Genomic DNA, 23,754 nt, shown 5'->3' on the forward strand with positions numbered 1-23,754 from the left:
TCCGTTATGTTTTTAGATGACCTACTGTAACAGTGCCTTTAGCCAGATCTAATGTAACGTTAGTGACACTATTATATGATTAGGGTATGAATATGTTTTTATCTTGATGCGGTGCGGACGCGCTTGGGAAAAAAAAACGAGCGCGTTCACCGCGTTGAACTTGCACCCTGCGCGCGGCGCGCCTAGTAGCCTAAATTTGAAATAACCATGGAAATAACGAACTTGAGCGTGCAAAAGGGTACGATAGGCTGTGAGTTCATTGTGCAAAAACAATTTGTGCTATTACTTTCCCCTTATTCTATCCTATAGTAATGCAATACTGTATATTATATAGGCTACTGTTGAATAGCCTACATTTGGTTCAGCTAATAAATTGCATTTAAAATATATTGATTCCTGTAATAATAATTATTTATTCATGTGATATTTATAAATCTGGGTGCGTTTTTGGTTGGAAATCAATGAAACATGGTACTGTATTACCTGGTCTCCCCTGTTTATTGTCACAGCTCATACAATAAAGCAAACACCCATGATAAACTATGCTTTTCTATCTAACGTTAGTAATTGCTGACTCTTTATTCCAACGCTGAGCGAAGCGAACTCTCTGCTCCTCGTCACGGTGCGTCTCAGGTGATTGTTATCACTCTGCCCAAGTAGCAGTGCTTCCCCTTCAGAAAATATAGTATTTATACGGTCAAAAGATGTCTGTGTCTCATATGGCCTTGATATTTGCACACTCTGTGACTATACAAACCACAACATGTAAATAGGAAAACGTTTGCGTTATTTTGTCACTCATTTGGATTAGTATGAAAGCTGCAACCATTCACATCCAGTCTTTGTGCTAAGCTAGGCTAGCGGTGGGTGCGTCAAACAGACTTATAGCACGCACGGAGATGAAAAAGGTATGTATGGACTTATCTAACTCTGGGGGGTAAGGTGAATAGGCTAAAGTCCCAAAAAGTCGGAGTGTTCCTTTAAGGTGATTTTTACCCGGAACTTCATTTAGACCCTGGTTCCTGACCAAGTACCCCCCCATAGTTCCTTGTTTCTGTGGAAAGTTCCTGTGGTGGAAACGTGGCTTTACAGCGCCATATACTAGTCTGGGATGTATACTACATCGTTTTAAGTCAGTTTCAGTGGTTTTGTGTGTACGCAGATATTTTGGTAACGCTTCCTTTTACGGTACATTACATACAGTGTACTAACAGTGTACTTACCTAGAAAGTACTGGCTAATATAAGGTAAGTACATGGAACAGGGGTACTGTAGGTTTTGGGTAGGTTCAGGGTTAGTACTAGTTATTACCCAGTAATTGCAGTTACTAAAATAAGTACATAGTATTTACATGGGTAACTGGACTGTAAAAGGAAGCGTTACAGATTTTTTTTGAGACGCCGCCGTGTTTACAGACTTTTTTTTTTAGAACAAGGAAAAAAAAATCATCGGATAGGGAAAGCTCTGGCTTCGTGTGGACTATGGCCTTAGTGTCATTGTGCACTTTATCAATGATGACTATGAGCTGAAGACTCGCTGTCTGCAAACAGCATACTTCACTGCAGAGCACACGGGAGAGAATATTGCCTGTTCACTAAGGGAGTTTTTATCCAGATGGCATCTCAACGAAAAGGGGCAGACTTGCATAACCACTGATAATGCAGAAAACGTTGCCCAAGTTGTGGAGATAAACGAATGGGCCAGACAGTGTTTTGGGCACAGGCTACATCTTGCCATTGGTATAGTAATGTAATGTAGTAACATTTTACATTAAGTTCTCATTTGTTAACATTGTGTAATGTATTAACTAACATGACCTAACCATGAGGCATGAGCAGTACATTTTTTTTACTGTATTTGTAAATCTTTGTTAACATTAGTTAATGCACTGTGAACTAACATGAACAATGAACAGCATTTTTAATTTAAATGTATGAGTTTAATAATGTATTAGTAAATGTTGAAATTAATATTATTAACAAAGATTAATAAATGCTGTAGAAGTGCAGTTCATTATTAGTTGATGTCAACTAATGTAACCTTATTGTAGTGTTACCATTATCTATAAGTTGCTTTTGTCTTTTAGATTTTATTTTTTTTCAGAAAATGCTTTGATGCAAGGGTAAAACTGGCAACAGGAGTTTGTAAGTAGCTGGTGGGCCATTTCTCACACAGCTGGAGAAAGAAAAATGCACTGTAGGATTACAAATTTATCTAAATGTTTAATTTAGATTTCTAATACAATAGTATTGAGAAAGTATATAAATGATGAGACCAGGAAATTTCTGCAAATGGTAGGGGTTCCCAGTGGGATTTTCCTGACTGTCCCGTCTCAGTATGAGAAGGCCATGCTTTTCCTGCTCTTGTGTCTCACCGGGTGAAGACTCATGCTGAGCAAGTTTGAACACCTGATATTTTTATTACTGAGACAGTTAGTCTTGGAGTTCTTGTCTCAGTATGAGAAGTCATGCACCATCCTGTTCTCGTATCTCATGGTGAGCAGGTTCCAAAACCTGTATACTTCATTTACATTTGCTTTGTTTCAGTGTCTCCACCTCTGTGTAACCCCTCCCCCTTGAAAGGTATATCAACTAAAATGTATACTGCTTTAGTTTAGACTTGACTTGAAGCAGACTACAGCAATGCAACAGCAATAAAGAATCCTGCTTAAAAAGATCCAACCGAGTCTCTTGGTCTTCGGGTCTGAGTTCCTACACTTTAGAAGAAAAAGTTCATTACAGTGCTCAAGAAGATGATAGAGAGGGTCCTGGAGCAATGTCAGGCCTTGTCTCGGGTTCTGTCTGAAGACACGTCACTTTCTCCCCATCTGGCAAGACACAGAGGTCCTCGAATCTATCAGTTCCCTACATCATCTCCAGGACTTTACAGATGCCCTCTCTGGTGAATCAAATGTCCGCGTATCCTACCTGAAGTCAGCCCTGCCTCTCCTGAAAACAGCAAACCTGGCTGTAAAGGATGATGACACATTGGCTAAATGGAAGACAAATATAGTTACTACATAGGAGCTTCTTGATGTAGCTTCATTTCTTGATCCACGATTCAAAATGGACTACACAAGACAAGATAATTTTTCAGACATCAGAGCAAGAGTCAAGTTCAAAATGGAACAGGAGGCACAAAACGTAACTTCTTTTAATTTTAGGTGTGTCAATGTGTGCAACAGCATTAGAATATGATAAATGAATGCTATAAGAGAAAATAACAAAACAATATAGGATGACAAGATCTAAATACCCAACATGCAATTTGTTATAATAACTTGTAATTATACATAGTTACTAGATAACTGTAATGCTTTATTAGCTGGTTGTCCTGCATCCTCAATAAACAAGCTACAGTTAGTGCAAAATGCAGCTGCTAGAGTTCTTACTAGGTCAAGAAAATATGATCATATAACACCGATTTTATCATCTCTACACTGGTTACCTATTAAGTTCCGTATCACCTACAAAGTACTACTACTGACCTATAAAGCCCTAAATGGTTTAGCTCCTATGTACTAGGGATGTCCCGATCCGATCCACGGCATCGGTATCGCGCCGATACCGGCCCAGAACGCTAGATCGGAGATCGGAGGGGAGAAAAAAATATGAGCGATATCCAGTTTAGCGGCGCAGCCTGTCACGTGATGAGAGTAGTAGCCAATTATAGTCGCATGAGTATGAGAGTTAGCTACGGTATTTTACAGAATGGCCATGTCAGCGGTGTGGAATTATTTCAACCTTAAAGAGGAAAAAAGTCCAACGGCTGAATGCAAAATGTATGTTTTGTGTGTTTAGCAATTTCAACTCACAAAAAGGCCACATAAATAGTGCTGTAACGTTACGAGCGCACACCAGAGAACCTAGATAGCAGGTAATGCTATGTTGAACACACACACACACACGGAAAAAGCTGACACCTCAACTGAGGCATGTGTTTGTTTTAGTACACCTAAAACAAACACGTCTCAGTATATACAGTCAAATATGTTGGGCAATATAATAAAACTTACTTTTCGTGACGTGAGTGCCGTCTCCATCCAAAATTGTCCTCTGCTAACCACACAATGGATGAAACATCGATTGCTCTCTTGCTCACAAATGTCCTCCCACTCACCACGGTCACGGAGAATACACTGTTCAATCACTTCTTTGAGTAATAAGTGTGTCTTTCTAATTATCTTTGTCATTTCACATCTGTTACCTCCTTTCACTCACCAACGCGTTCAATGTTGTGTTTACGCACATGCATTTCAGTCTTTTCAGAAATTCATTGGCTATCAGAAAATAGCGTCATTTCATTCTCTATTGCAACTGGATAGATAAACTGTCACTCAAAGAGAGGTAGGTACCGATCTTCACCAGGCACGCTCGTTGGCTGTTGGAGTTTAGAAGACACCCCTAACACTCGCCGATTGGCTAAAATGACCTGTCAATCAATAGTTCATGGGTCAGCGGCCATTTTGACATTCTTTTTTCTCCAATGTTTACGTTTCAACTGAAGTTAGACGGATCAATAGTGTTAGTGCGTCGAAGTTGTGATAGCGCTGTCGGCTAACGTGAAATGCTACTATTTACATTCCATGGATGTTTATTCATATATACAATTGTTTTGGACTAAAAACTTCTTCAAATTGGATTGTATGGACGCTTTACAGTGAAACCAAACCATTTTTGTTGGAATGTGGACTAACAGATGGCTAATTGGTGAGTTTCTTCCAGTTTGTGTTGGTTTGTTTTGGCTGTTGGTTGTCTGACAAAGAGACAGATTGTGCCCGCTGTGTTGATTGTATCTTAAAATGGTTTACGTCGTTCGAATCACGAGTTTCTCAGTTTTCCAAAGATATGTATTATGTTTACTTTTGTGTTTGTTTTGTCTTTCACAAAGTTAAACCTATAAACCACCCTGTGGGCCGTATACGGTACGTCGGACCACGAACAGGTTAAAAAAAAATATCGGACTAATATCGGTATCGGCAAAAGCCAAAGGTGCGGCATCGGTATCGGAAGTGAAAAAGTGGTATCGGGACATCCCTACTATGTACTTAATGGACCTTCTTTCACCCTACAATCCACCGTGTTCCTTAAGATCACTAAATTCAAGGCTTCTGGTCATTGCTAGGATATCTAAGTCCACTAAAGGAGGGAGGGCGTTCTCGCATTTAGCTCCAAAATGGTCCGAGGCTCTGACTCGCTGACACAGTTTAAAACTAGATTAAAGACGCATTTCTTTAGTCAAGCATTCACATAATGCTTACCTTTTTGTCCTCTGTTATGCCATACAGAACCGTTTGCCACTGAAACTGATTAACGCACCAGTGGGGCTCGACAGCCTTTTAGACAAACGGGTTTGCGTGTATGGTTGGGTTGCGGAGAGTTTGGGTTGTGGAGAGTTTGTGGTTTTCTAACACCGACTCCCGTATAATGGAAATCATTATGAACATCAGCTATGCTAATTATTTCCCATCTGCCTTTCTGCTGTTATCTCGGAATGCTTGTCAACCATCAACATCCACAGTGATGAAGGGAAAGCGGTCACTGGGCAGCTTCTTCAAGAGCACTGCTGTGGCCCCTTCTTCATCTGTGCAGTTGGAGGACACCATAGAAGCTGAGCTAAACAGCTACCTCATGAATCCTGCTATTGACGGAGAGCAAGATACATTGGCCTGGTGCAAAGTACATAGGGTTAACTTTCCAAGCCTGAGTAAACTGGCTCGCAAATATTTATGTATTCTAGCCACAAGTTTCCCATAAGAGAGACTCTTTAGTGCTAGCCGAAATGTTGTGACATGCAAGCGTTCATGTTTCACATGTTAGTGTTTTTGGCCCAAGAATTGTAAATTGTAAATACTGTACTCAAGGAAGTGTTGACTTGGGGAGAATAAATTTCAGCGAGTGTTTGTAAGACTTCAGTTTGTTCTGCACTTTATTTTGTAAGGCTACTTACTGGCAGCCTTTACTGTGTGAAGAAAATGTTAAGAAGTTAAAAGTATTTGTACTTGAATGTGTGCTATGCAACGCAGCAAAAAGTTGTTCAGTTGTTTATTTCCCTGACCGACGGACCCTCTGCACAGATGCACTGGCACGTATGCGCTTCACCCAGTGAGCCTTCTTGCACAGACCGTGCAAGATGAGGGAGGTCATGGAGCAGGTCTTGTTAGTTGCACCGCACTGGCCCAACCGTACCTGGTTCCCACAACGGATGCTCTTCACGACAGACCCTCCCTGATGGATTCCCCTGAGGAAGTACCTGCTTTCTCAGGAACGAGGCACCATACGGCCACGTGGACTCTGGACGGGATGTGGGGGACTAGAGTGGCCTACCTCCAGTGGTAGTAGACACTGTCACTTAGCATATGACACAAGGCGCGCTTATGATTTGAAGTGGATTCTGTTTGCTGATTGGTGTTCTTCTTGATGAGAAGACCCCTGGAAATGCCTGTTCGACTCTGTGCTTTGCTTTCTTCAAGAGGGCTTTGAGCGGAGAGGAGCATCTCATCCCCTCCTAGGAGCTCTCTGTCTTCCTTTCGGGTTTACAGAGAGCTCCCTTCGAGCTCCTGGAGTCAGTTGAGCTCAAGTTTCTGTCTCTAAAGACAATGCTCCTGACTACTCGCTTCCTTCAAGAGGTTAGGAGACCTGCAAGCATTTTCAATCAGCGAAAAGTTTCCACCTCTTCTTTTCCGGACCAGAACTTGCAAGCGCTACCCCCAGAGGAGGCAGACCAAGCCCTTGCCTTGTGCGGACCGCACACAGAGCTTTAGAAGCTCTTAGTCTGCTTTGTTGTTCAGCAGAATGGAAAGGCCTTCTCCAAACCGACCCACTTAATTCTACTGGAATTAACTTTGCTCCGTGCAGAGGATCTCTTTTCTCGGCATGGAGATAGACTCGGTCGCCATGTCCGCGCAGCTCACGAATGAGCGCGCGCACTCACTGCTGACTTGTCTTCGACAGTTTGAGGGCAAGAGTGCGGTTCCACTGAAACTGTTTCAGAGGCTCCTGGGGCATATGGCATCCGCGGCAACGTCGCTCGGTTTGCTTCATATGAGACCGCTTCAGCTGTGGCTTCGCGATCGAGTCCCGAGGTGGGCATGGCATCGCGGCTCGCTCCGAGTTCCAGTGACTCCAGCGTGCCGCCGAACCTTCTTCCCGTGGTCGAACCTCAGCTTTTTACGGGCCGGTGTCCCTCTTCAGCGAGTTTCCAGGCATCTCGTTGTCTCCACGGATGCATCTACCACGGGTTGGGGTGCCATGTGCAATGGGCATGCAGCCGCGGGTTCCTGGACAGGACCCCAGCGCATCATGCACATCAATTGCCTCGAGCTGCTGGCAGTACGCCTGGCCCTGCACAGCTTTCGGGCGCTGCTCAGGGGTCAACATGTACTTGTCCGTTCAGACAACACCACTGCAGTAGCGTACATCAACCACCAGGGGGGTCTACGCTCACGCCGGTTGTCGCAGCTCGCCCGCCACCTCTTGCTATGGAGTCAGAAGCACCTGAGGTCCCTTCGTGCAGTGTACATTCCAGGAGACCGGAACCTGGCAGCCGACGAGCTGTCACGGATCCGCCCTATCTCCGGCGAATGGCGACTCCATTCCCAGACGCTCCAGCTGATTTGGGACCAGTTCGGGGAGGCACAGATAGACCTGTTCGCCTCCCGGGACTCATCCCACTGCGCCGAGTTTAATTCCCTGACCGAGGGTACGCTCGGCACAGATGCACTGGCGCAGAGCTGGCCGCGGGGCCCACGCAAGTATGCATTTCCCCCAGTGAGCCTTCTTGCACGGGTGTTGTGCAAGATCAAGGAGGACGAGGAGCAGGTCTTGCTGGTAGCCCCCTATTGGTCCACCAAGACGTGGTTCTCCGAACTCATGCTCCTCACGACAGCACCTCCTTGGCCTATTCCTCTGAGGCCTATTCCTCAGGGCATCCTGTGGCACCCTCGTCCCGGTCTTGGAGGCTACGCGTGTGGCTCCTGGACAGGATGAGGCAGGTTGAGTTCGCTGCCACTTGCGGTGGCGGCAACAATCACTTCCGCTAGAGCGTCGTCCACGAGACACCTCTATGCGTTGAAGTGGAACCTCTTCGTCAACTGGTGCTCTTCTCGCGGAGAAGACCCCCGGAGATGTTCGATCGGTGTCGTGCTTTCCTTCCTGCAGAAGGGTTGGAGCGCAGGCTGTCGCCCCCCAACCTTAAGGTTTACGTCGCGGCCATTGGCGCGTCTCATGACGCAGTAGAAGGTAAGTCCATCGGAAAGCACGACCTGGTCATCAGGTTCCTGACGTGCTAACTCGTGCCCTCTGAGGTCCTCTCAGTAGATCTAAGTGCTCTGCAGAGGTCTCCCCTGGAGCCTTTGCAATCGGTAGAGTTTTGGTCCTGTCCTATGTAGACAGCACTCCTGGTTGCGTTGGCCTCCATCAAGAGGGTAGGGAACCTGCACGCTTTCTCCGTTGACGAAGCGTGCCTGGAGTTCGGGCCGGTTTACTCTCACGTGATCCTGAGACCCCTGCCTGGATACATGCCCAAGGTTCCCACCACTCCCTTCTGGGACCAGGTGGTGAACCTGCAAGCGCTGCCCCTGGAGGAGGCAGACCCAGCCTTGGCACTGCTCTGTCCGGTACGTGCTCTCCGCACTAGGGGTGGGGGAAAAAATAGATTCTCGATGCATCGCGATGCGGACGTGGACGATCCTGAATCGATTCACAAATGTCAAAAACTCGATTTCAAAAAAAAAAATTATATGTATTTATAATAACGTAATATTGACGGGACGCGAAAGACGGAACTCTGAAGCGCGGAAGTGCAGTGGCCGGACCGTCTGTGGCGTGCACATAACAGAGATGAGATGGCACGCAAGATCCAAACACCTTCCTTGTTAGGTTAAAAGCTGATGTGTGGAAATATTTTGGCTTCTGAAGTTGAAGGGGGAAAGGAGCTGGACAAGAGCCGCACTAGTTGTACGCTTTGTGGAATAAAACCAACGACGGAAACACGACAAATATGATAAGCCATATGACAACTTTCCAGCCAGAGGAGGAAAAACACTCGGCTGCACCAGTCGTTATATTATTTATTTACTACAAGTATGCTCCTAGTTCAGGCACACATTTATTTTCCTGGTCGTTCTTTGTAATGTTAATAAAATATATTGTGCATTAATTCTTTATGGGTCATTACTTTGTCCTTTTAAAGCAAATTATTTATAGTCACACACAAAATATTCAGATAATCAATTTGTAACATTATAAATGTCTTGTACTTTAACTTTTGATCAACTTAATTTATCCTTGATGAATAAAAGTATAGATTTCTTTTTTCTTTTGCCCATAAAATTAAATAAAAATTCTTACCGACTCCAAACATTTGAACGGTATTGTTTAATGTTACAAAAGCTTTCTATTTCAGATAAATGCTGTTCTTTTGAATTTCTGGGTGATTTTCTGAATCGGGTGCCCCAAACTGCTTCAAATATTTTCAATTGAAGAAAATCTCAAAATACATTTTAATGCTGTCACTTAAAAAGAAACAGGTGCATTTGCATTATAATGCAACATAATTGCTTTTGAAATTTTTTTTAAAGTTAATAAATTTAAAGATAATGAGTTGCCTAAGTAGTAGACAACAAGCATGTTTGCATGTCCTCACTAACCATCAATATATTTTCAATGAATATCAAACAAATAAAAAGTGCAAATAATACCAAAATGTTGCTGCTGCTAATATAATCATATGTTGGTCTAGTGTATTTTTGTTTACTGTTGTGAAATGGAAAATCAATAATCGGTAATCGAGAATCGTTAATAATCGAAAATCGACTGTAATCGAATCGGGACTTCAATAATCGTAATCGAATCGAATCGGGAAATCAGACAGATTAACCACCCCTACTCCGCACCTACGTTGACAGAACGCGGTGTTTCAGGACCTCAGACCAGCTCTTTGTCTGTCATGGGGGAGCCAGAAGGGAAGGGCTCTCTCAAAGCAATGGCTGTCTCACTGGATAGTGGACGACATTGCTTTGTCTTACCAGCAGCAAGGCCGTCCGTGCCCCTTTGGTGTGACGGCCCACTCCACTCGGAGCGTGGCCTCCTCTTGGGCTCTAGCGCATGGCGCCTCGCTAACAGACATTGCAGAGCTGCAGGCTGGGCGACACCCAACACCTTCGCCAGATTCTATAATCTGCGAATTGAGTCGGTGTCCTCTCACGTACTCGCTTCCGCCAGTACTGGACCCGCTTAGGTGTCTTCGCTTGCTCGCCATTCCACTCCTCGGATTGGATATGTGTGATATTCCTCAGTAGTCTTCCGTTGAAGCCTTGTGTCCTCCAGCACCGACAATGCGAGCACCACTGCTGTTGCTCTGGATGCCGGCTAGGTGCCTCCATGTGCACGGATCCCTATGGTAACTGTCTCATGTGTATTATCCACTGTAAGCCTCTCTGAGCATGTGTCTTCCCTTGGCAAGCCATCTGCCACCCCTGGAGTTAAATTCTAGTAGCCACCTGCAGTTGGTGCTCCAGTGATCTCCATAAGTGTTCCTATGCGGCCATATGTGTGTTATAAGTAGGGATCGACCGATATGGATTTTTTAGTGCCGATACCGATACCGATTTTTTCCCCATCAGCCTTAGCCAATGACCGATACGGGCTGCCGATTTTCTTGAGCCGATATTTGGAGCCGATACATTTTGCTCCCTCAATTTACATCTTAAAAATAACATGATGTTAACAAATGTTACAGATCTCAATTTAATAAAAGTAACATTTAACTAACTTCAAAAATTAATATTTAACAAATAGTAAAAACATGTGAGGTAGAACAAGAACAAGTAGATAAACAATTTAAAAAATATTAAAAACATGAAGTAGAACAAAAAAAGTTCAGTGCTGAAATTGAATATTTAAGCATAATAAAGTGCACAGTGCACACTGTACTTCATTTTAAAAGAAACGAACTATGTACTGCATGGTTTCAATTTTCCTACATAAAATAAAATGAGCATGTCTAGTCTCTAATATTACTGCGATTGCGAGGGAGACAAACTCCACACGCCCCAAACCTCAGCCAGATGAGCGCTGAATAAATCTCCCACAAAAAGCACAGAATAACGTTGGCATTCCTTAATCCTATGACCAGAGTTCGTTACCGTATGCATACTAGGGCTGTCAAAATTGCTCAAATGGCGTTTGCATATTCCCTCTAAAAAACATATTCGAACATCCCGTTGCGCGTTTTGTTGTTGACGCGCATTACATCAATAACAGGACACATTAATAAAAAGAGACATAACTACTAGTATTAGATGGTTTATTTGAGTTTAAACATATTTAACAACGTATTAAAAAGCAAGTAAATCAACTAATGGCCAAGACCGCAGAGCTCACTCTGTCTCGCCCTGGACTCGCTCAGGCACTCTCTCTCTCTCTCGCCCTCACGCTCTCTGAACAACAAAATTTGAACAACAAAAAAAATTTGAACAACAAAATTTGAACAACAAACAAATGTTGAGTGCTAAACAAGAGTTTTGTGCAAGCAATTTAAGGTTGCGAGTCGCGACTCTTGTCCCAAATATAGCAGGCTTCAGTTCATTCAGTGATTGAAGTTTCACAGTATAGAACCGAGCGAGCTGTGCAGCTGTGGTAACGTTATTAGTCTGCAACCGCGGGCGTGTTTTTCCACATTCAAATATTAATTTTCACCTTCAAAATTAATAGATATTCGAATGTAGAATATTCATAGACAGTCCTAATGCATACTGAACGGATAACCTACACCTTAACTATTTGCAGCTTCTTAATACAATGGCAAGCAGTTAAGTTTTATAGACGAGGCATTCGCATTTTTCATTTGGACCCACAAACTTGCTTAGTTGCAAGCACATAACAGTTATAGGGCGACGTGTTTCCATTTTCAAAGTGTTTGACAATATTTCAGGAGTCAAACATTTAAAAGATCCTTTGAAAGTTTAAGTTACCATTCTCGTGAAGAGCAGGTTGCACTCTGCTAGTGGAGGAGGGCGGGGCACGTGAACTGCAGCATCTCCAGCAGCACGGAGCTGCCCGTGGCCGCCTGTCTATAAATAACGGCGGGAAAAAAAAACTAACGGCGAATGCGCAGCGGTGTATCGGCCGATTCCGATACACGTAAAAACCTCAAATATCGGCCCGATATATCGGTCGATCACTAGTTATAAGTCCTCCTTCGGTAGGCATCTGGTAGCATGTCCCTCCCGGGATATGTTTCCCAGTGTACCTTGGTAATCCTGTGTCAAAGTAGGATCCCTGGTTAAGCTATGTTCAGGGGTCCAGACTTTCGCAGGGCACTGGAAGACAGCTTGAAGATGGCGTGATGGCACTGACCCCCAATCTCCGTCACTTCTGACGTAACTCGAAGTGACTACGAAAGGGAACGTCTCGGTTACGGATGTAATCCTCGTTCCCTGAGTAGGGAACGGAGACGTTACGTCTCCCTGCCACTTCTGCTGTACCGCTGGGTAGACGCCGGAGTTCAGTCTTGGCTCCTCAGCGAAGACATACTGCGTGTCGCGCTGTGTTTTTGTCTCCTGTGAGCCTGTCTCATTTCCTCCTCTTCCATGGCGTCCTATCTGCGTGCCGCTCTGTATTGGTAGCGCGCACGTGACTGTGCGCGCCTTGGCACACTTGCGACCAGGTGAATGAAATTGGGGTAATCAGAAGCTCGTGCCCAGTTCAATGAGCGGGAGCATATATACACACACGATGTAGTCATTTGGCTGAAATGAAATGGACTGAGAGGACGGCAGAAGCATTATGCATCCACTGTGAGGAATGAGACTTTTGATTGTGACAGGCTATAGGTAAGCTCATATGGACTGACGTTCAGATCTTTAACTGTTTAGGTGCAGAAATGTATTTAATAAGCTAAGTGTGTTAATGTGGGTGTGAGTTAAAAATTGTCACTACATAGTTAAAGAAATAAATTGCTAAAACCAAATCCTTGGATGTTTATGGATAAAGTGTGGGCTTTGTACCTTTTATATTTGTAAGTAAATACTTTAATAGACTTGTTAATGCTCAAAATACAGATTAGTAAATCCTGTTAAAATATAATTGTTTGTGGGACATTATACATCTAAATATACTTACCTGGTTGAAATACTTACCTTGACTTGTGTTTACTGAGACTGTGAAAATACCTGTTTACTCAAAATGCTTTATTTTTTGTATTTAAAGGTTTTTCACCTGTTACTCCTGTTACTTGAACTGGTCAAAATAAATTTATCTGAGTGAAATCCGAAGTCTTGTCCTTGTTAAGTGTGGACACCTCACAGCTAGAAGAAAACACTTGACACTGCGGATGCGTTCACTTCCTCTTTTTATACCCACAGGGTGGGGCGGAGTTACGCTATGCAAATTCCGCAGCCACAAGGCAGTTTCATGCCATTGGCTCGTTGTTAAATACTCGAAGAGGATTGGCTTTCTATGCGAAACCCCCATTCTCCGTCACTTCTGACGTAACGTCTCCGTTCCCTACTCAGGGAACAAGGGTTACATCCGTAACTGAGACGTATCTATGGGATGTGGACGTGCGCGTGTCAAAAATGACATGATTGTAACAGCGCGCGCACCTCCGACCTTTGGACTCATGCGTACGCGTCCCAGCTCAGCCACAGTAACAGCTCATATTAGCCAGCTAAACTATATACAAAATATAGCTGCTCCCTCGCTGTATTATGGGTTTGCTATGTGGGGAGAAATGTGCTGCTGGTTACGTTTGTGAGACAATCAGCTGATTACTATTATTATATTAAATTATATATTAAAACCCTTGATCCTCACCTGACTATGGCTTTGTAAACAGTATTCATGATGTGGTTTATAATGGACTGTGGTACAGAAACAGTGACAATGTTACACACTCTTGGCTTCCTCTGGCTATTCTCTGCTGTCTCAGCCGACGAGATGTTTGTTTTCTTCGAAAGGGAGGGGTGAGCAGTGGGCTGAGCCCTTAGTGCAAACCTGGTTCAAACTCGCAACCGAACCGCTAGATGTCGCTAAAAATCCCACATTGCACCTTTAAACAGAACACGCATTAGCTGAATAAACGTTAGCCAATACATATAGAAAACAGTTGACAATGAATAGACATGAGTCCTGTCACAGGACCAATAATAGCAAATCAAATACTTATTCTAAAAAGTTAGACGAATCCGACATGGGGCTGTGTTAATAGTAAAACATCCATCAATTAAAAAAATTTAAAAAAACATCAAATGATAATAAAAAAATTATTTCTGACATTTTCACAGAAAAAAATACCCAACCAAGAACAAAATTTAAACTTCAAACTTTTTGCTCGAGCTTATGCAGTTCTGATACAATGGTACTTTTTAATCCATAAGTAACTAACGCGCTAATTCATACAAAATAAATATAACATAATTAGGTAATTTAGTTATATTCAACACAATAACGTAACATATGCAGACTACTTTTCTCAACACTGAATATTTCCAAACCACTTTTGGAAATATTGAGGAACAGATTTACCTACTACAGATAAAACATCTCCAGTTAACTAGCAGAGAATTCATTTAGTTTGCTCTTAATTAAGAGATCTAGCTAGTTAAATTTGATGTTTTTGAAATCAAGCTAAGCACTATTTGCCACTGCTGTCAGTTTCATATACAGTTCTCTTGTGTCTCGTGCAATCTTCACTCGGACGCGCACTGCACGCACTTCAATCTACCGCCATTGCAGAGACTCTCTATTCATTCTGATTTATATAGAGACATTATTGGCTATCTAAAGGCAGCCCCGTCGCTAACGAATTTCCTGAGCGGGACGCACACACACAAACAAAGTGGGCAATTAAAGAGACAGCTTCACCTATGCTTATTACGATCGCGAAAGGACACAACCAATTCAATGCATTAAACATATTACTGAAATAGCCTGAGGGTGCTTTCACTTTTGTTTGAGGTTGCTTAGCACCCTCAAGCACCCATGTAGAACCGGGCATGCTGATATGATGACGATACTATGTAAAAATTGCTTAATGGGCTCTATGCACAGCAGTATTTCCGGTGTAAGGATGCTCGATAACTTCCGCCGATCGTAGATGTCCAATGCAATACCGACAATTTATATTGAATTTTATACTCCATGGTTATAATAAAGAAACGTTAGTCACAAAAACAGATAAAACAGACACCCCTCGTTGTGTTTATGCTTCTTTTTAAAATTATATTAAATAAACATAACTATATATAAAATTACATCTAAACGTATGTACATTTCGTTTCAAAGACGGGAGGACAGTAAATTTTGAAGACTCTGCCATAATCCCATTTTCCTCCGTGTTCCTCCGCTTTAATCTCCACAACCGGAAATGGACAATCATCCTTGCGTCAAATGCGGAATTTATGCGTGCATATAGCCCATATTGGCACAAAAATTGCGCTCTGGCATGTGCATTAAAATGTTCAGGTTTTAGGGGGGTTCGGGGGCATGTTCTCCGAGAAAATTTAGATTTTTTTTCTGACCAACATATATACAATTTAAGACTTTTCAATGCCCAAAAAAAATAAATAAATAAGGATAATAAAAAAAGGATAATAATAGCTTTCAAACCATTTGTCAGTGGGCATTAGATTATTTTGTTAATACCTGCTCTCTCCTCATCTACATCTTTCTTTTTCTCTCAGTCTCCTAATCCTGCCCCATTTATTCCCCTCCTAAAGCTGAACTTTGATAGTCTTTTCATTTTCTTCTGTGTCAGTGAAGTAAACATAGCTTTACTTATAATTATATTTTTTTATGAATCATTATCTTAATTCCAGGTAAGTATTACCAATAGTTCTACAACCTTTGGAATTTGCTAAATAATTTTAAATATTACAAATTATAGGCCACGTTTAACGCAGTTGGTGGAATTGGCAGGCGTGCGCTGTGCAAACGTGTCAAAGCATTCTCAGGTATAAATATGCAGCATTAATGCAGGTAGGTGATTTTGAACGAATAGTTAATGTCGATATACAATGGTTACATAACGTTGATATCTTTGTAAGAACCTATAGAACAGTGGCTAGGGAAAACAAGTGTCAGGCGAAATATCGAACCTAAAACTAACTTTAGCGCGCTCAATCACCGTGCGTGCATTTCACGCATTTGTAATCGCTCACGTTTAGTGGAGAGGTCGGTCGGTCGGCCCAAATCTGGACCAACAAGATACGTTGAGATTAATTAATCTATTTATTTATTCATTTATCTGAGGTGCCGGAACGCTGTTCTGGACCGTTCCGGCCCACTTTAACCCCTGTCTATTATGTAAAACAGTAGCCAATAGGCTAACATTACTATAAAGACGCTGGCTTGTAAACGTGAGCTACGCGATCTTTTGACATTTTAAAAAAATAAAGCCCATGACACTATATTTATAAGACATGCTGAAATATGTACCTGGGATGAAGACATTTCACACAAGTCTGCCCAGATGTGAGAACTCGGGGGGTCAGTGTTCGGGGGTTTCGCTTGTCAACAAATGCACGCGTGTATTCCCTGGTGTAACCACAGATTTTACAACAGTAGAAGACAATTCTGTTTCCCAACTGTGGGGGGACCCCGAGAGCAAAATTTCAAAAATAACATAATGCTACTTTAATATGTAGAAGATGTAGATTTCAAAACAACTCTGATTTGGAAGACACACTGAGACCGGAAAAAAAGAAGCAGCAACAACGCAGTGTTGAGTGTTACAACACTCATATCCCTATTTAAGGTGCATTTCGACATTGTTACAACACTCATCCCTATTTAAGGTGCATTTACACATTAAGGTATTTATTTAAATACAACTTCTTTCTATTATTAGCCACGAAGCTTACTTTAATGGTCGGATTAAGAATTGACATAATCTGTAAACTGTAAATCTGCCTGACTCTGACACACACTCCTGGGCAGACACGGTGGTGTCGTGCCAAAACACTTGTGAAATCCAAACAAATAATCGCTTGAAACAACATTTAGTTGCGTAATCACATGATCAACACGATACACAGTGATATCGGAATACACATGCGTTTAACTGGCATAAACTTTCAGGCAGCTCAATCCACTTAAAATACATATGCAAGCAAACTTACCAAGTGACTTAAAGTTTTGAAGAAAGAGTCAGTGAGCATTAGTTTCCATCTCTCTTCTATGTTATTCGGGATTGGTGAATAAACGTAATAAGCGGTTAACGCGCCTAGTAACAGAAGCACAAACACTCCTTTAGACCTCATTTTTAGATCTCGCCTGTACGTGTCTTCCGTTTATACTACAGCCTGATTGCTTTAGAAGTCCTCGACAAGTGAAAGCTCAGTCAGCTGCGTTTATTAGCCATTGAGTTCTCTGTGTTAAAGTGTAATCCTGGATTAATTTTGGACTGGAGCCAGCGAGATATGACAACACGTGTTAGAGTCATCTGATCGTGATACTGTACGCGTGCATGTGGAAAGATTTGCGCTGGAGCGCGCTCTGGTTTTCTCAGATCTGCTGCGCAACGAATTTATTAAATCGTAATGAAACGCGGCTGGAGCTCCTCTCAAATTCCTCAGATAACCCTGTGGGTCATCGCACGGTCTGTGTGCCTCCCTCTCATACTTACACCACTGATGAATGGCTCCACTTTTCCTGCGTGTTTTGTGTTGACATTTCTACGAGCTGTTCTGGTGTTGAGCCAGCTGTTGTCATCGTGTTGATATGCTGCAGGATAATATAACGGGGCTAAAGGCCAGACAAATGTGCTTTTCACTATTCCCATAGTGTATCATTGCAAAATGATTGTATGATCTATGTTTTTATTGAACAATAATGGAGCAACAGATTTTGTGAAAATAAATCATAAAAGTGTGGTTTTTTGTTGTTTTTTTTAAACTGTTTTAGGTCTTTTACCCCACAGACACACACCAGCACGGGGCAAAAGACACACAGTAACCTACTGATATTAATACTTCAGCTAAAATAATGTTTTTAATAATATCTAAGTTTATACTTGATCAAAACAATCACTTTAGCAGCAAGGTTTGCACTATTTTGATCAATAGAAAATTCATTTTTGTTCAATACTGTTATTAAAATATTAAAAATACACAAACAAAATTATTTCAAAAAGTAAATATTCTGTAAGTATTGAAGGAGATAATAATTTAATAAATCTTTACAGTAGTAACTCTAAATTATATTATATAATATGATTAATATTATATTTCTACACATGATGGTTTCACTGTAAATATGGTGTAGACACCCAACTTGTATGATTTTACCTGAATCTAATCATATCATGCCAACAAGTCAGTCAGGTATTTATTATCATTTTAAAGGGATAGTTCACCCAAAAATGATAAAATTATATATATACTATTAATTCAAATATTTACTCACCCTCAAGCCATCCAAGGTATATATGACTTTCTTACGGACGAATACAATCAGTTATCCTGGCTCTTCCAAGCTTTATAATGGTAGTGAATGGAGAAGGAAAAGCTCAAAACAAATATATCTATCCATCGCAAAGAATAATCCATATAGCTCCTGGGGCTTAATAAAGGCCATTTGAAGCAAAGCCTTGCGTTTGTGTAAGAAAAATATCTATATTTATGACTTTATTAGCTATATTAACTATCTTCTGGAGTGACTTCTGACCTGACGCATGACGTACTGACGAACGCGGAAGCGCAGAGGATAGAGCAAAGCATACATCGGTTATGAATTAGAAGTCTAAAGCAATAACTTTTAAAGAGAAATGTGAGAGGAAAAGAGAGGCGCTTGAGTTTGGTCCATGTATCATCCCCAGATAGCAAAATTTGTCTGGTCCACCTGAAAACAGACTCAAACAACTTCCTCTGGCCCAGATGTGGCCCAGGCACTGTAAGACAGAAGTGGCCCAGAAACTGGCAGTGAAACACAAATTCAAAAGATTATGGGTTTTTATTATAAAAGTAACAAATACACTATAATATAAACATGTATTAATGTACAAATGCACTATATTAACATTTATTAACAACACAACACAATTAAACCACAAAATAACAAGTAAATATATGATTAAAAGAAAACATCATTCTCTTTCACAAACAAACTCTCTTTAACACTCTCTTTAACACTAGATAAATTACTTTTGCAAATGAAAGTCACCATTATATACAGTATATAACGTTATACAGTAATGACTGTTTCAAAGCAGGTTTACAGGGTTAAATAGAAAAAAAGATCAATGATGCAAACAGTTCAATTTGGCTGTAAAGCTGCTCTTAAAAGAAAATGTTGCCAAATGTTGACACATTGAAAATGTGTCAATGTTGCTTCTGTTCTGTTCTATCAATTATAAAAAGAGTTCATTTTCATTATTAGGCAGCTCTGCAGAAAACACTGATGTCATGGTCCAGCTCAGTTCAGTTCTCATATAATGGTGTCAATGCAGGTCGATCAATAATAACTCTAACTTAGCAAGCCCGAGGCAACAGTGGCAAGAACCCAAACTCCATCAGGAGACAGAATGAGGAAAGAAAAACAGGCTCAGTCGGGGGCCAGTTCTCCTCTGGCCAAACAACGAACATGGTGTGTGTTAGGATTCAGGCTGCTTCACAAGTCAGAGTATTTTATTCAGCTCCTTTCGCTTGAAAAAGATTACATCAAGAAGAAGTGTAACAAAACTTGAAAGCATGTAGATGTGAATTTGAGAACTTGTACAATAAATATTTGTACTTGTACTTTAAAATGTACACTCACAGCTCCAATCTGAAAACCCAGTATTAGGCATTTGCAACTTCTAAAATCTGCCATTGCAATTTTTTTAATGGCCTCGTCTCTCTCTCACTGCCATTCAGTTGTGCACAAGTAAGTTACGCAATGGAACTTACTGTATATGAGTGGCATTTTACACATTTACACTTTCAGAATACAGGTTTGTGATATTGTCTTTGAGTGAAAATCTCAACATTCAACAGGTTTTCAAGTACACATATTTATTGTCTACATGCTCTGGAGTTTTGCTCCTCTTTCTCCTTCATAAGATAACACCGGCGTCGGTGGGAGGGGAGTTGAAGCTGGCTGCTGGGTCTGTGTGCTGGACTGGTCTGGTTCTCGTGGATCTGATCCGATGACTGTGCCGAGGACTGTTGTGTCAACGATGTCTTTACAGGCGTTTGTTTCTAGGTCTCGTATAGTTGTGATGTTCTCGTCTAGCATTCAGGGTTGTTGTGGCCATCTTAAGCCCGGAACACACCAAGCCGACGGTCGGCCGTCGGGCAGTTTTTGTGCGTCGGCCGACTGAGTTTACTCAGTGTGTTCTGTGCCATTGGCTGAAAATAGTCCTCGTCAGCTTTGTTTGGCCCGAATCGACATGTTGAATCGGCGTCGGGGAAAGAGAGAACTCTGATTGGCTGTTCAGCTTAGTGAAAGAGTCAGTGCACGAGAATAAAAGCCAAACAGCAATCAAAGAAGTCAAAACGGTAAAGATAGAAGGCTGTTCTTATGTTACGTCATCTGACCTGAGTGTTCCTTGGCGAATATTTCAATATTAATATTTCAATATTATAGTGTTTACCAGGATTGATATTCAAAACGGTAAGCACGCACTGCTTTGTTTCCGGTGTGTATCTGCAGCCGGCAGCGTCGGTTTTCCTTTTTGAATGATGAATATAGACTAATATATCTGCAGTAATAGACAGTTGGCTCATTACACGCAGGCGCAGAACCAAATCCACTATTGTGTTCACATTCACACATCACTATTGACTGACCAAAAAAATCTAATTCACACATTACCTCATCCAGATTATCCGCAACAGGTCTTTCTGTTCTTGGTACTTTTCTTGAGGTGATTTCTTCTTGGAGGGCTGGAGACGAAATCACTCTCCTAGATAAAACGAAGTCGTCCTTGTCGAAATTGTTACTGCAGACATGCTAGTCCATCTCTCGAAGCGTTTCTACTGGTGTTTCGACATCAACATGTAATGCGACCAGCCACTGCTTCAACATATCACTATTGTCCAGAGGAAGTCTGTGAAAACTTTCTGGATTGTAGCGTTTTCTTTTTGCAGCCGGGAAAAGCACAAACACGAACCATTTTCTTCTCGTCAATAGGTACACGTACTAGTCTTACTTATCTTACTTATCATCTCTGAGCCAGACAGATCTATATCCCAGGTTTTAGCTTTACTGAAGGAATTTGGGCAGGTTTCAGGGTAGAAATTGAATTTTCAGAAGAGTGAACTCTTGCCTATAAATTCCGCAGCCGTAGCTTACTCTCTTTCAAAATTGCCATTTAAGACATCATTAGATCAATTTAATTATTTGGGCATCTGCATAACCAAGAATTACTCTGACCTGTTTAAATGTAATTTCTTTCCTATGTTGGATCGACTATCTAAAGATCTTCATTGTTGGTTTCTATTGCCTCTTTCTCTTGCGGGTAGGGTAAATTGTATAAAAATGAATGTACTGCCTACATTTCTGTATCCATTTCAATGCATACCAGTTTCTATTCCTAAGTGTTTCTTTCACCCTTTAGATAGCTCTATTTCTCAATTTATTTGGAATTTTAAAACTCCAAGAATACAAAAAGGCATTTTAGAAAGAACTTAGGAGTTAGGGGGTTTAGCACTACCTAACTTTTTGTTTTATTACTGTGCTGCAAATGTTCGTAACATTTTATTCTGGTGCTGTTCCAGTGATCAGCCTCCACCTTGGTTGAGGATTGAGGAGGCCTCATGTGGCAGCTCTTCGCTTATGTCTCTTCTGTGTCTTCCTCTCTCGTTTTCACCTTTAACCTTCTCCAGTAATGTTATAGTTAAAAATTGTCTTAAGATCTGGTGTCAACTCAAGCGCCATTTTACTTTGATAGCTACTTTTTTTTATAAAAAAAGTTAGTCGCATCAGTGCAACCAAGGCAAAAAGTTAGTCTGGAGCCCTGAGAAGGCACCTCCAAGTGGTGTAACCCTAACCCTACCCCAGACCTAAACTTACCCATAACCGAACAAAGCTCTGCGCGTGTTATATTGATGCTAAAGGGTGCCATGTGCGTTGGATTTAGACGAAATGTCAAAAGCATCACTATATGACGCCCTAGGATGAAAATGCCCTATTCGCACGGGATTAGTACTATCTGGGGACCTTGTGTGATTTGTAATAATCGCGGAGGTTGTCTGTGATCTTAATCCCGTGCGAATCGGCCATGACTGTAATTTGTAAAGTAATAATTCCCTCGCAAATGACCTACCATATTTCGTTGAAAACGTACGTCCTGTGATAATACTAGTCACGTGCGAATCGACATCTCTAATTTTGCCAGGATTTGTCGGGCATTTTGGCACGATTTTTTTTTTTGTTATTTCTTTTGCTCCTTTTTATCCATCTTTCGTGAAGAATGGAGGGTGCGTTGGAGTGTTTTGGGCGCTGGATCATATCACTATACACCCTATACAATTTGCAGAAAGAAAAAAATGAAATCCACCACAAGTGCGAAGACAAAAAGAATGATTAGATGGAGATGGATGACATGTATAGCAGTATGTGGTAAGTAACATTCTTCTGTTTTTGTATCATACATTTGATAAGACGTTTCCAAGCAATAGCTTATCAAATATATGCACAATCAAGCGAGGGGGTTCACATCATAATTAGAGGGTAATGTTACAAATAAGTCAAGAAAGCTTGAGATAATAGATTTTAATCTGGTGAAATGTTTTTTTGTTGTTGTTTTGTTCTGTTTTTTATCCATCTAAGCACAGTGTACAATGCCATTGAAAACATTTTTTTTGTTGAAGGTGAAGGTGAAGGCCTAGATCCAAATCCAAATAGGCCAAACCAAACTCAACTAGGTGTGAAAACCACAGGGCTACTCTGGTTAAGTTTAGGGAAGGGGCAGGTAAAGGCCTAGATCCAAATCTAAATAGGCCAAACCAAACTCAACTAGGTGTGAAAACCACAGGGCTACTATGGTTAAGTTTAGGGAAGGGGCAGGTAAAAGGCCTAGATCCAAATCCAAATAGGCCGAACCAAACTTCAACTAGGTGTGAAATCCACAGGGCTACTATGGTTAAGTTTAGGGAAGGGACAGGTAAAAGCCTAGATCCAAATCCAAATAGGCCAAACCAAACTTCAACTAGGTGTGAAATCCACAGGGCTACTCTGGTTAAGTTTAGGGAAGGGACAGGTAAAAGCCTAGATCCAAATCCAAATAGGCCAAACCAAACTTCAACTAGGTGTGAAATCCACAGGGCTACTATGGTTAAGTTTAGGGAAGGGGCAGGTGAAGGCCTAGATCCAAATCCAAATAGGCCAAACCAAACTCAACTAGGTGTGAAAACCACAGGGCTACTCTGGTTAAGTTTAGGGAAGGGGCAGGTAAAGGCCTAGATCCAAATCCAAATAGGCCAAACCAAACTCAACTAGGTGTGAAAACCACCAGGCTACTATGGTTAAGTTTAGGGAAGGGACAGGTAAAAGCCTAGATCAAAATCCAAATAGGCCAAACCAAACTCCACTAGGTGTGACAACCACAGGGTTTTTATGGTTCAGGAAAAGGCAGGTAAAAGCCTAGATTCAAGTCCACATAGGCCAAACAAAACTCCACTAGGTGTGAAAACCACAGGGCTACTATGGTTAAGTTTAGGGAAGGGGCCGGTAAGGGCCTAGATCAAAATCCAAATAGGCCAAACCAAACTCCACTAGGTGTGAAACCCACAGGGCTACTATGGTTACGTTTTTAGAGAAGGGGTAGGAG

The 23,754-nt window shown here is 41.6% G+C and overlaps 2 protein-coding genes across 3 annotated transcripts in view; one reads left to right on the forward strand and one right to left on the reverse strand.

Moving 5' to 3' along the window:
- The window catches only part of aadac (arylacetamide deacetylase), a 38,502-nt gene extending 20,880 nt beyond the window's left edge, over positions 1–17,622 (reverse strand). Inside the window, exon 1 of one of the 2 annotated variants that reach the window (XM_039654140.2) lies at positions 17,123–17,622. In XM_039654140.2, coding sequence (XP_039510074.2) covers positions 17,123–17,263 — 141 coding nt within the window. In that variant the 5' untranslated portion in view covers positions 17,264–17,622. Of the gene's footprint in view, positions 1–4,015; positions 4,329–17,122 lie in introns of those variants that run through there. The other variant, XM_089120831.1, reaches the window with a different exon arrangement.
- The window catches only part of igsf10 (immunoglobulin superfamily, member 10), a 75,571-nt gene continuing 56,386 nt past the window's right edge, over positions 4,570–23,754 (forward strand). The window contains exon 1 of the mRNA XM_089120826.1: positions 4,570–4,709. The gene's annotated coding sequence lies outside the window, so the exon portion shown is untranslated. The remainder of the gene's footprint in view (positions 4,710–23,754) is intronic.

The sequence above is a fragment of the Pimephales promelas genome, chromosome 16 (assembly GCF_988280905.1).
Source record: "Pimephales promelas chromosome 16, fPimPro1.hap1.1, whole genome shotgun sequence".
In the NCBI taxonomy this organism is placed as follows: domain Eukaryota; kingdom Metazoa; phylum Chordata; class Actinopteri; order Cypriniformes; family Leuciscidae; genus Pimephales; species Pimephales promelas.